The 14,184-nt window shown below is 47.4% G+C and overlaps 1 protein-coding gene across 1 annotated transcript in view; it reads left to right on the top strand.

The window, feature by feature from the left end:
- The window catches only part of nfxl1 (nuclear transcription factor, X-box binding-like 1), a 221,529-nt gene that overhangs the window by 20,808 nt on the left and 186,537 nt on the right, over positions 1 to 14,184 (top strand). Inside the window, exon 7 of the mRNA XM_078547444.1 lies at positions 12,350 to 12,450. Within this exon, the coding sequence (XP_078403570.1) occupies positions 12,350 to 12,450 (101 nt within the window). The remainder of the gene's footprint in view (positions 1 to 12,349; positions 12,451 to 14,184) is intronic.

Raw genomic sequence — 14,184 nt, 5'->3', positions numbered from 1 at the left:
TGTGCATTTGCCTTCTTTATAAGTCTACCATGTGGGACCTTGTCAAAGGCTTTGCTGAAATCCATATAAACTACATCAACTACACTACCCTCTTCTACACACCTGGTCACCTCCTCAAAATTTTCAGTCAAATTTGTTAGGCATGACCTCCCTCTGACAAAGCCATGCTGACTATCCCTGATCAAACCTTGCTTCTCCAAGTGGAAATAGATTCTCTCCTTCAGAAATTTCTCCAATAGTTTCCCTACCACTGACATGAGACTCACTGGTCTGTAGTTCCCTGGCTTCTCTCTACAACCCTTCTTAAATAGCGGAACCACATTAGCTGTTCTCCAGTCCTCTGGCACCCCCCTGTGGCTAGAGAGGAATTAAAAATTTGGGTCAGAGCCCCTGCAATCTCCTCCCTTGCCTCCCTCAGCAGTCTGGGACACAAATCATCTGGACCTGGAGATTTGTTCACTTTTAAGCCTGCCAACACCTCCAATACCTTGTCACTCCCTATATCAATTTGCTTAAGAACCTCGCAGTCTCTCTCCCCGAGTTTGATAGCTTCATCCTCATTCTCTTGGGTGAAGACAGACGTGAAGCATTCATTCAACACTATACCGATGTCCTCTGGCTCCACCCATAGATTGCCCCCTTGGTCCCTAATGGACCCTACTCTTTTCCCTAGTTATCCTCTTCCCATTGATATACTTATAGAATATCTTGGGATTTTCCCTACTTTTACCAGCCAGAGCTTTCTCACATCCCCTCTTTGCTCTTCTAATTGCTTTCTTAAGCTCCACCCTGCACTGTCTGTACTCCACTAATGTTTCTGCTGATTTGCTTCCCTTGTACCTGCTAAAAGCCTCTGTTTTCCTTCTCTTCGTAACCTGAAGATCTCTGGTCATCCATGGTTCCCTGGGCTTGTTACTCCTTCCTATCACCCGAGAGGGAACATGTTGAGCCTGTACCCTCCCCATTTCCTTTTTGAACACCCCACACTGTTCCTCTGTAGATTTCCCCACAAGTAACTGTTCCTAGTGTACCTTGGCCAGATCCTGCCTTATTTTACTAAAATCCACTCTTTCCCCCAATCCAAAACATTTTTTTGCAACTTGTCGATTTCTTTGTCCATAACAAACTTAAACTGTACCATGTTGTGGTCGCTATCACTAAAATGCTCCCCCACCACCACCTCAGCTACCTGTCTGGCTTCATTCCCCAGAATTAGGTCCAGCAATGCACTGTCCCTTGTTGGATCCTCTACATATTGACCTAAAAGGTTCTCCTGTACACATTTCAAGAAATCCACTCCATCCAAGCCCTTAACATTATGTTTATCCCAATTAATGTTGGGAAAGTTGAAATCACCTAATATATTTTCCCTATTATTGTTTTTACACATCTCCACAAATTGTGCACATATTTGCTCCTCAATTTCTCGCTGACTATCTGGGGGTCTATAATAAACACCTAATAATGTGGTTGCCCCTTTTTTATTCCTAAGCTCTACCCACAAAGCTTCATTCGATGCCCCCTCCAAGATATCATCTCTCCTTACTGCAGTAACTGACTCCTTAACTAATAATGCAACGCCTCTATAATTTCCTGATTTATACTTTGTCCTACAGTGAGGCAACTCTTCTGGGGCTGATAGATGACTCCCACCTGTGACTTCTTCCCCATGCTATCCCTGACTTCCACCCAAACCGATCCCACATCACGATCTATTGCACCTACATCACCACTCACCACTGCACAGATACCTTCCTTTATTAACAAAGCTACCCTGCCTCCTTTACCTTTTTGCCTATTTTTCCAGAACGTCGAATACCCTTGAATATTCAGTTCCCAGCCTTGGTCACTCTGCAACCATGTCTTTCTGTAATAGCTATCAAGTCATATTCGTTTGTTTCTATTTATGCCGTCAACTCTTCTATCTTGTTACAAATGCTGTGTGCATTCAGATAAAGAGCCTTAAGCTTTTACTTTTTACCATTATTGCTCAGTCTGGTTCTGATCTCTGCTGCACTCTTCTGCTTATATTTTCTGCCCCTTCCTGTCACACATTGATTAATGTTCACCTCTTCACTACCCTGCATTACCTCTCGTTTCTTTTTGATTTTAAAACTTCCCTTCAATTGAACCCTCTCCCCACTGCCTGCACCCCCCCCTGCCCACCAAACTAATTAGTTTAAAGTCCTATCTATAACAACCCTAGTTATCTGATTTGCCAGGGCACTGGTCCCAGCATGGTTCAAATGAAACCTGTTCGCATGGAACTGCTCTCATTCCCCATTACTGTTGCCAGTGCCCCATGAATCGGAACCTGTTTCTCCCACACCAATCTTTGAGCTGCGCATTTACCTCTCTAATCTTATTTACCCTGTGCCAATTTGCACGTGGCTCAGGTAGTAATTCGGAAATTAGTACCTTTGTGGTTCTGCTTTTCAATTTAGCCCGGAGCTGCTCATAGTCCCTCATCAGGACCTCTTGTCCTACCTATGTCTTTGGCACCTACATGGACCATGACAACTGGATCCTTCCCCTCCCCATTCCAAGTTCCTTTCCAGCCCAGAAGAGATGTCCTTAACCTTGGCACCAGGTAGGCAACACAGTCTTCGGGACTCTGTCTTTGCTGCAGAGAACAGTATCTATTCCCCGAACTATGCTATGCCCCATTACTCCTACGTTTCATTTTTCTCCCCCAACTTGAATGGTGCTCTGTACCATGGTGTTGTGGTCAGTTCACTCATCCTTTTTTTTTATTTCCTCCACGGGATGTGGGCTTCGCTGGCTGGGCCAGCTTTTATTGCCCATCGCTAATTGCCCTTGAGAAGGTGGTGGTGAGCTGCCTTCTTGAACCGCTGCAGTCCATGTGTTGTAGGTATACCCACAGTGCTGTTAGGAAGGGAGTTCCAGGATTTTGACCCAGCGATATTGAAGGAACTGTGATATTTTTCCCAAGTCAGGATGGTGAGTGGCTTGGAGGGAAACTTCCAGGTGGTGGTGTTCTCATCTATCTGCTGTTGTTGTCCTTCTAGATGGTAGTGGTTGTGGGTCTGGAAGGTGCTGTCGAAGGAGCCTTGGTGAATTCCTGCAGTGCATCTTGTAGATGGTACACAGTGTGTTGATGGTGGAGGGAGTGAACGTTTGTGGATGTGGTGCCAATCAAGCGAGCTGCTTTGTCCTGGATGGTGTCAAGTTTCTTGAATGTTGTTGGAGCTGCACTCATCCAGGCAAGTGGGGAGTATTCCATCACACTCCTGACTTGTGCCCTGTAGATGGTGGACAAGCTTTGGGGAATGAGGAGATGAGTTACTCGTCACATGGCTCCTAGCCTCTGACCTGCTGTTGTAGCCACAGTATTTGTATGGCTAGTCCAGTTCAGTTTCTGGTCAGTGGTGACCTCCAGGATGTTGATTGTGGGGGATTCAGTGATTGTAATGCCATTGAGCGTCAAGGGGTGATGGTTAGATTCTCTCTTGTTGGAGATGGTCATCGCCTGACACTTGTGTGGCGCGAATGTTACTTGCCACTTGTCAGCCCTTGCTTGGATATTGTCCAGGTCTTGCTGCATTTGGACATGGACTGCTTCAGTATCTGAGGAGTCGTGAATGGTGTTGAACATTGTGCAATCATCAGCAAACATCCCCACTTTGATCTTATGATGGAAGGAAGGTCATTGATGAAGCGGCTGAAGATGGTTGGGCCGGGGGCACTACTCTGAGGATCTCTTGCAGTGATGTCCTGGAGCTGAGATGAATGACCTCCAACAACCACTGCCGTCTCCTTTGTTCTAGTTATGACTCCAGCCAGCGGAGAGTTTTCCCCCCTGATTCCCATTGACTCCAGTTTTGGTCGGGCTCCTTGATGCCACACTTGGTCAAATGCTGCCTTGGTATCAAGGACAGTCACTCTCACCTCACCTCGGGAGTTCAGCTCATTTGTCCTTGTTTGAACCAAGGCTGTAATGAGGTCAGGAGCTGAGTGGCCCTTGCGGAACTCAAACTGGATGCCAGTGAGCAGGTTATTGCTAAGTAAGTGCTGCTTGATAATACTGTTGATGACCCCTCCCTTTACTGATGATTGAGAGTAGACTGATGGGGTGGTAATCGGCCAGTTTGGATTTGCTTTTTGTGTACAGGACATATCTGGGTAATTTTCTACATAGCCGGGTAAATGCCAGTGTTGTAACTGTATTGGAGAGGCTTGGCTAGGAGCGTGGCAAGTTTTGGAGCACAAACCTTCAGTAATATTGTCAGGGCCCATATTCTTTGCAGTATCCAGTGTCTTCAGCCATTTCTTTATCACATGGAGTGAATCAAATTGGCTGAAGACTTGCATCTGTGATGCTGGAAATAGATGGATCATCCACTGGGCACTTCTGACTGAAGATTGTAGCAAATGCTTCAGCCTTTTGCACTGATGTGCTGGGCTCTTCCCTGCAGTCTGTGCCCTCGCCCACATGGGGAGCAAGAATTTCGTACCTATTGGACAAGAGCACTGGCTCAGGCTCCCCCAAAACTAAATTCTGGATTGCCATACCTGTCCCACTCGCAGCCACACCCTCCTGTCCCTGACCATGATCAAAATTTGATGTAATTCAACCAAGGGTTGTGACTGTCTCCTGAAACAGTGTCCGGGTAACACTCTCTCTCCCTGATGTGTCGCAGTGTCCACAGCTCGGACTCCAGCTCAGCAACTCTGAGCTGAAGTTCCTTGAACTGCCAGCACTTGCTACAGATATGGATCACGCCGGCGTGCACCAGCTTCCACATACTACAACTGCAAGACGTAGCCTGCCCAGCCATCTCTATTCTATTTAATTAATTAATTTGGATGTTCAATATTTTAAAAGTGAGTTTCTTAACTGTACTCTTCAACTGTAATAATGTCTCCTGCATTAAACCACTTGGCCAATCTAAAGAGACGTGGAAGAGATTTTTTTTTGGAAAATAATGCTTTCTTCATAAAATATCTGAAGGAACATTTCAAAATGACCATCACATTAAGTGCAATCATATTCAACTTTTCCACATAGATCATGAGGTGCTTCAATACAATCAATGAACATTACAGACATTTCAATATGGTCATTACAGACAGTGCAATGGGATTCGAGTTATCGACATAGATCATGTTGCACTCTGAGGTGCTTCAACACAATTATGATACATTTAGTGCTCACTGCATACATTCCTTGAGTCATACAACCCAAGAGGTCTAAATAATTCCTAGCCCCTCAGTGCACTATGGCAGAAAGGTCTTAGACAGCGACCTTTCCCCATTGCACCTTTGCGGCGGCTGCCCCTGAGCACGTCGTCCTGGACCTTGGAATGTGCCAGTCTGCAATATTCAGTCGGGGACAATTCTTTGCACTGAAAGACCAACAAGTTTCGGGCAGACCAAAGAGCGCTTTTCACCGAGTTGATGATCCTCCAGCTGCAGTTGAATACCTGGCAGGGGAGAGACCATGATCATGGTTGCTTCTGCATGTGTGCAAGTGTTGTTTTTATGGGTATTTCCTTTACCGAGGGGTTTCAGCAAAGGCTTTGGCCTTTTGCACTTTGGTATTGGAGGCTCTTCTGTGGTTGTTTGTTCTCCTATGAAGGGGCTTCAGTGCCTAACATTGGGAACTTAAAGAGGTGATGGGTGCAACCAGTCGAGCCCCAAACCATTACCTAACACCATTAGGGTGGTTGTGAAAGACAGCGAAGGAGGTACACCCATTGACCGTGCCTTCTTCATTAAGCAAATCCTTTTGGAGTCCTGTGGATTTGAAGCTGTGGGGATCTACTGTCTGCAAGACCCTCCCAGTGCTGGATACTTCGATGTGACCTTCAAGAATGTTGCTGCCTGCGTCAAGTTCCTGAAAGTCTTCAAGGAGAAGGGAGCCTAGCCACAGATGAGAATCCTCATGGTGGAGCCACTCGTTGCTCTGCCATCCCAATGGGACCATGTGGTGACTGTGCATCTCTACAACCCTCATGTGCTCACCCATCTACAACCGATGTGCTCACTTTCCTCACCAGGTACATCAACAAGGTTGGGAACTGCTCCGAGGTCAAAGACGCCTTCGGAATTTGGACCAGCAAAAGCCAGGTCAAGGTCATACTCAAGATGGATGGTGAGGGAGCAATCCTCCACCCTCCTTCTAGCTTCGCTGTGGGGGAAGCCATGGCTACTTTATCTATGCTGGGCAGCCCAAACTTTGTCGCTCACGCGGCAAATCTGGTCATGTGGCAGCCAACTGCAGTGCTGTCCTCTGTAAGAATTGCTTGCAGGAAAGGTGCCAGACAAAGGACTGCAAATAGACTAAGTGCTGCAACCTGTGTGGTGAGGCAGGCCACCTCTACAAGACCTGCCCAAACGCTGTCTTATGCACAGGCAGCCAAAACCAACGAGGGGCAAGCAGATGAAATGGCCAGTGTCTCTACCGCCAAAGACACTTGCAAACCTCCACCCACTAAGGCCTCCAGTGAGCACGATGGGACAAAGGAGGAGACCGTGACAGACAAGATGAAGAGAAACATTGAGGCAGCAGACGGCCAAACAACTGCACTGCTCCCTGAACCTCCCACTCCTCAGCAGAGCGAATCAATGGAGGAGAAACCAGCAGACAATCAACCTGGGGAGTGGCAGCTGGTGGGGGGGACCAAAAAGAAGGAGCTAAGAAGCGACCAAGCCACTTCCCAGATGAGTGGCAAAAGGCGTGTCCCATCTGACACTGATGACAAGGGCTGCTGCTCTTCAGACAAAGAAGGGCAAGGGCGGCACTAACAGAAGAAGCGGCAAAGCTCTAGGGAGCTGGAGGAGGAGACACCCGAGCCCCGGAACATTGGAGACAATGAAGAGACCAGCGCACCCCAACTTCACCCTCAACTTGAAGAGGTCAGTGCACTCCAGCCCTAGGAAACTGGGAGCAGTGAAGGGCTCAGTGCACCCCAGCTCCTGGAAGCTGGGAGCAGCAATGCCCCGGAGGAGGAATGGATTGGAGAGACTTCTCCAGCAGAGAACAATTCTAACCTCGCTCCTTGCATGAACCCCCCCAATGCCACCTGGACGGAACATCTCCAATGTGGCAGTTCAGGATGGTTTCCTCAGTCCATCCAAAGTTGAGACAATTTGCAAACACGATGGGTATGCAGGAGCAGACCAAAGGCCTGGAACTCTCAAAGACAACAGGTTTGGTAAGCGACAAAATGCTTTAAAAAGGGAATGAAGATTGTATCCATTCACGTGCGTAGTATTAAATCTACTATGCAATGTGTTGCAATCTTGGACTACCTTGCCAAGGTCAAAGCTGACCTGTTTCTGCAGGAGTATGTGATACTGCACTTCAGCTCCTGCAGGTAATGGTCACGATAGTGACCCCATGGGCCATTGATCAGTTCGGGACAACTCACGTTCCTCTAGCCTGCGTATTCTGCTGCGGGGAGGCAACTTCACCATCCCCAAGGCTAAGGAGAAGGTGGTTGGGCGCCTCCTCGTAGCAGACGTACTATACGAGAATGCTCCGCTACAGTTAATTAACATGTATGCCCCGGCTCAAAACAGCGAGCAGCTGGCAGTCTTTCAGCAGCTCCCACTGCTGCTGGCGACTTCCCGGCCGGTCATTCTGGGCAGTGACTTCAACTGCATCATCGATGCGGCTGGATGATCCGGCAGGGCCGGCAGCAGACTGGGTCCCACGTCCAGACTCCTGATGGAAGCAGTAAAGGATGCCAAGCTGCACAACGTCTTCAGCAACCCTGCAGATGGACCGCACAGCGTAGATACACCTGGCATGGCCAGACGGATCCAGCCATTCCAGGATAGACTTCCTGTTTGCGTCCCATGTGTTCACAGTCAGATCCACTGACGTCAAGCCAGTGTTTTATGACCACTGCCTCCTATTGGCTGACTGTCACTTACAGGAAGACCAGCAGGTTGGCAGGGGGGCATTTAAGCTGAAGTGCAACTGCTGATCCCAGAGAACATTGAGGAACTCGAGAGGGATTACAAAGGTTGGAGAACTGTGAAACCTCTCTTTGAGTCCCTGACACACTGGTGGGAAGCAATCAAGGAGAACATCAAGAAGCTTTTCATCCTCAAAAGGTGTTCAGAAAGTTAGAAAGGAATAGAGGGAAATGTCCCGACTCCAGAAAAACATGCAGAACCTGCTCTGGCTGCAGTCGATGGGGGTCGATGTCAAAGAGGAGCTCCCAAGAGGTGAAGAGCCAGCAAGCCTCGCTCTTTGCTTTGGAGGCCTCTAAGATCATCTTCTGGTCCAGAGTCCGCTCTGGAGCAGGATGAGACGTGCTCATGTTTCTTCTTCCAAAAGGTACACGGAGTGAGCTCTGTGATCAGCAGCCTGAAGGAAGAAGACGGCTCAGTGAAGTCATTGCAGTTTGACATTTTGAGTATCAGCAAATCCTTTTATGCCAGATTGTATGATGTGAAGCCCACAGACAGCACGGCCTACTGTCCTCTATTACGGAGGTCTTAGACGGCAGGACTTGGGAGAGTCTGGACAAACCGCTAACTCCTGACAAACTGACTAAGGCCCTGGAGTCCTTCGAGCAGAGTAAAACTCCTGGAAGCAACGGCTTACCGGCTGAGTTGTATTCGGCTCTTTGGGACTGGACCTGCTAGAAGTGTACGAGAGTATGCTCCTGGCTAGCAGCATGTCAGAATCCATGTGGAAAGGCATCATCACCCTCACCTACAAGCGGATGGGGGAAAGGGAGGAAATTAGAAATTGGCGATCCATGTGGACTATAAGATTCTGTCCACGGTCATCGCCAATTGGGCCAGGCCTGCTCTGGAATTGGTGATCCACCCTGACCAGACCTGCGCTGTACCCGGCAGCAAGATATCTGACAACCTCGCGCTACTCAGGGATGCGATTGACTATGTACAGGACACCTGCCTCATCAACCTGAAGCAAGAGAAGGCCTTTGACAGAGTATTGTACACCTACATGGTAGAGGTGCTCACCAAAATGGGGTTTGGGGAGGGAATCTGCAACTGGATCCAACTGCTCTACACTAACATCTGTAGCGCAGTTTCAATCAATGGGTGGGAATCAAAGCTTTCCAATTAAATCTGGAGTCAGGCAGGGCTGCCCTCTCTCCCCTGTCCTGTTTGTGTGTTGCATAGAACCCTTTGCTGAGTCCATCAGGAAGGATCCAGACATAAGAGGAGTGATGATCCCAGGCAGTGGAGGCATTCGGGTTAAAGCCTCCCTGTACATGGACGATGTCGCCATCTTCTGCTCGGATCCACTGTTGGTGTGCAGACTGATCAACATCTGTAACCAGTTTGACCTGGCCTCAGGAGCCAAGGTAAATCATGGCAAGAGTGAGGCCATGTTCTTTGGGAACTGGGCTGACCATTCCTTTGTCCCCTTCACCGTCAGGTCAGATAGCCTGAAAGTGCTGGGGATATGATTCGAGGGGCCAGGGCATGCGTTAGAAACTGGAAGGAGCGAGTGGCTATGGTGAAAAGAAAACTGGGCGTGTGGGAGCGATGCTCCCTCTGTATTGTGGGTAAGAACCTAGTCATCAGGTGTGAGGCTCTCTGTGTTGCTGTACGTGGCACAGGTCTGGCCCATTCTTCACTCCTGCGTGGTGGCGATCACCAGAGCCATCCTTCGCTTTATCTGGAGGTCAAAAATGCATCATGTTCGCAGGGACACAATGTACAAGTTTCTAGATAAAGGTGGGAAAAATGTATCCAACATTGCCCTCATCCTGATGGCCACCTTTGTGTGCGGCTGCATCAAGCTGTGCATAGACCCTCAGTACGCAAACACCAAGTGTGTCTACCTGTCCCTGTTGTTGCGAAGGACAGGCCTGGCCAAGCTGCCACGGAACGCTCCAAGTAGTTGGACCGTGCCATACCACCTGTCCGTGTGCAAAGTTATGCAGAGAAACACCTTTGACCACAAGTCCATCAGGCAGTGGTCAGCACGTAACGTCCTAGAGGCCCTGCGGGAAAAGGAAACGGTGGACCCTGTTGGATGGTTCCCCGAGCAGACTGTCAAAGTCATTTGGCAGAATGCCTCATCGCCAGAAGTTTCCAACAAGCACCAAGATGTAACTTGGCTTGGGGTGAGAAAGGTCCTCCGTCAGATCCTTCCTACATACCAGGAGTCTCACCCCCTCTGCACGTTGCCCTTGGGGTGGCTGTGGTGGGGAAGAGACTGTTGGTCACCTCTTTGTGGGATGTGCCTTTGGAAAGAAGCTTTGGAGAGAAATGCCGTGGTTTTTGTCGAGGTTCATCCTGAGCAGTTCTGTGACACACGACTCTGTGCTCTACGGGCTGTTTCCAGGAACGCACACAGAGACATGGAAGAGATACCCTGTTTCCCTTTGGTGTCACACTTTAGCTCTGACTTTTTTTTATTGGAAAAATATACTTTATTCATAAAACATCTGAAGGAACATTACAAAACATTTCTAAATGGCCATCACAAAGTGCAATCATATTCAACTTTTACACATGGATCACGAGGTGCTTCAATACAATCATTTACAGTATTTTCAATATGGTCATTGCAGACAGTCAGACAGTGCAATGATATTGGAGTTATCGACATATATCATGTTGCACTCTGTGGTGTTTCAATACACTTAGTGTTCACTACATACAATCTTTGTGAGTCATACAGTTCGAGGGGTCTATAGAATTCCCAGCCCCTCGGTCCCTCCAAACTGATAAGAGCAGATTTTTATTTGGAAAAATATACTTTATTCATAAAATATCTGAAAGAACATTACAAAACATTTCTAAATGGCCATCACAAATAGTGCAATCAGATTCAACTTTTACACATGGATCATTAGGTGCTTCAATACAATCAATGAATATTGCAATCATTTCAATATGGTCATTACAGAGTCAGACAGTGCAATGGTATTGGAGTTATCAACAAACATCATGTTGCAGTCTGAGGTGCTTCAATACAATTATAATATAATTAGTATTCAATGCATACATTCATTGTGAGCCGTACAGCCCGAGGGGTCTATACAATTCCCAGCCCCTTGGTGCGCTATGGCAGAAAGGCCTTAGACAGTGACCTTTCCCCATTGGGCCTTTGCAGAGGCTGCCCCAAGCTTTAGTGCGTCCCTCAGCATGTAGTCCTGGACCTTGGAATGCGCCAGTCCGCAACACTCGGTCAGGGCCAACTCTTTGCACTGGAAGACCAACAGGTTTTGGGCAGACCAAAGAGCGTCTTTCACCGAGTTGATGATCCTCCAGCTGCAGTTGATGTTTGTCTTGGTGTGTGTCCCTGGGAACAGCCCTTAGAGCACAGAGTCCTGTGTCACAGAACTGCTCAGGATGAACCTTGACAGAAACTACTGCACCTCTCTCCAGACCTTCTTTGCAAAGGCACAATCCACAAGGAGGTAAACAATGGTCTCTTCCCCACCGCAGCCACCTCGGGGGCAACGTGCAGAGGGGGTGAAACTCCTGGCGTGTTGGAAGGATCTGAAAGGAGGGCCTTTCTCACCACCAGCCAAGCTACATCTTGGTGCTTGTTGGAAAGTTCTAGCGATGAGGCATTCTGCCAAATGACTTTGACAGTCTGCTCAGGGAGCCATCCGACAGGATCCACCACCTCCTTTTCCCCGCAGGGCCTCAAAGACGTTATGTACCGACATAAATTTTCCACGAGGGACAGGTGGTACGGCACGGTCCAACTACTTGGAGTGTTCCGCAGCAGCGTGGCCAGACCCATCCTTCGCAACACCGAGTTGATGATCCTCCAGCTGCAGTTGATGTTTGTTTTGGCGTGTGTCAATTGGCTCTGACTTTTTTTTGAAAAAATACTTTATTCATAAAATATCTGGAAAAACATTACAAAACATTTCTAAATGGCCATCACAAAAAGTGCAATCAGATTCAACTTTTACACATGGATCACAAGGTGCTTCAATACAATCAATGAATATTACAATCATTTCAATATGGTCATTACGGACAATCAGACAACTTCAGTACCATTGCACTATCAACATACATCATGTTGCACTCTGGGGTGCTTCAATACTTTGATGGGTAGAAATAGGTCTGCCTCTTGCACTCTTCTCTAGTGCTGCTGACTGCCTGTCCCAGGGTGGTCCTCTCGCACTCTCCTGTTTTATTGTTTATCAAATTATTTGCCCTTTGGCAGCATGTAGGTTTTCAAAATCTAGTTAGTGTTTAAAGGGGGACTTCTAAGAGAATGTGCAAATTGGCCAGCCAAATTCTCTGACACACACTAAAACTGATTACCTTTTCATGCTTGAGCCTGTATAAACTATATATGCTGCTGTTTGAATTCAGAAATGTATTTTGAATTGTCCTTAACTTAGCAAATTTCTGCTTTTAGGTGGCTGCTCAGAGTGCCCTCGTGTCAGCAGGCAGCGATGTTTGTGTGGCAAGAAAACAGTTGAGCGGCTGTGTGCTAGACCACAATGGCAGTGTGAAGAGGTAACCTGAAGTAAATTACAACAGATTAGCTAGATAGAACAATTGACTTACTTCATTTGTAGCCTTCTTTCTGAAGACCAAACCAGAATTTGTTGTTGAAATCCATTGGAGAATTAGAAATTGAGGAAGTGCAGTCGTGTTAAAAAGACCATCAGAACCTACTGAGTTAATTCTATTAACTAGTTCATGATCCAAATCTTTGTCTTGGTAGGAGGGAAAAAAATGCAAATTCTCTGAGCGACAGGGGAATAATACAGTCATAGTTTTACAGCACGGAAAGAGGCCCATCGTGTCCATGCTGGTCCTCAAGCCCCTATCTACTCTAATCCCATTTTCCAACATTTGGCCCATAGCCTTGTATGCTATGGTGTTTCAAGTGTTCATCTAAATACTACTTAAATGTTGTGAGGGTTCCTGCCTCTACCACCCTTTCAGGCAGAGTTCCAGATACACCCCCACCCCCCCCCACCACCCCCACACTCTGGGTGAAAACATTTCTCCTCAAATCCCCTCTGAACCTCCTGCCTGTTAAATCTATGCCCCCTTGTTATTGACCCCTCCACTAGAGGAAAAGTTTCTTCCTAGCTACTCTATCTATGCCCCTCATAATTTTGTACACCTCAATCAGGTCCCCCCTCAGCCTTCTCTGCTCTAAGGAAAATAACCTCAGTCTATCGAGTCTCTCTTCATAGCCGAAACGCTCCAGCCCAGGCAACATCCTGGGCCATTTTAACAGTGTAATCTCCACTGTTTGGAAATGGCACTGACTTCAACAGGAGTGATCCGTTTGGGAGGAAGAACTCGACCCGTTCTTTCTAATCATTACTTATATCAAAAACTGTATGGACCCATGGAATGATGACTTTCTCCCCGAAGTTCCACATCCCACTCTTCACCCCAGTTGACAGCTTCACTGAAAATAATGCGTTTCTTTCGATTGTCACATTAACCCAGCTGTTTTCTATCAGGATAGTAAAATCCTGAGACTCAGCTAAAGAAAGAAAATCACATTAAGGAAGAAGCAAAGAGAAACTTGATACAACATAGACTTTTCTAAAGTGATAATAACAACATACCCTGATTTTCTCTGACAATCGTTTGCTGTCTTGTTTCTCTAAACTCTACAAGAAATGATAGGAGAAAGTGATCCTCACCCACAGATGTCAATAAGCAAACAGCTACCGTGGTAAGTGTCAGTCTCCCCATCCTGAGAGAACTGCCCTAGTCCCTGTTACACTCTGTGACTGATCCGCTCTTCCTGATGTACAGAACAGATCAGTTCAATCGCTTACTAAAGCGACAATGCTGATTGGACCGAGTTCTGTTCACTGATTGGCAACTTCAGGCTTTTCATTCTTGCTTTCTCCTGTTGCTTTGTCGACTTCTGCTCCTTCGCCACTCTGATCCCCTGCCCGCGCCCCAATTGGATCACCACCCCTGTTCCCCACTCCCTTTCCCTGTCTTCACCACCGCACTGAACCTTATTGCCTTCTGCACTTCAATCAGCTGCCCTCACCCCAATTCCGATCACCAGTCCCCTCCACCACGTACAAGGTGATGATGTTGCTTGACTGCCACTATTTGTAACCATGATAACCCTATACTGTCCACAGTCCAAAGTTGTCACTGACTTCAGAAAGATTGATCCATTAGGAACATGCGAATTAGCAGCAGGAATGGGCCACTCAGCCCCTCGAGCCTGCTCCGCCATTCAATATGATCATGGCTGATCTG

The sequence above is a fragment of the Cetorhinus maximus genome, chromosome 1 (genome assembly GCF_964194155.1).
Source record: "Cetorhinus maximus chromosome 1, sCetMax3.hap1.1, whole genome shotgun sequence".
NCBI lineage: Eukaryota > Metazoa > Chordata > Chondrichthyes > Lamniformes > Cetorhinidae > Cetorhinus > Cetorhinus maximus.
Note: the sequence above shows the minus strand (reverse complement) of the source record. Positions and strands in the feature narration are given on the sequence as shown.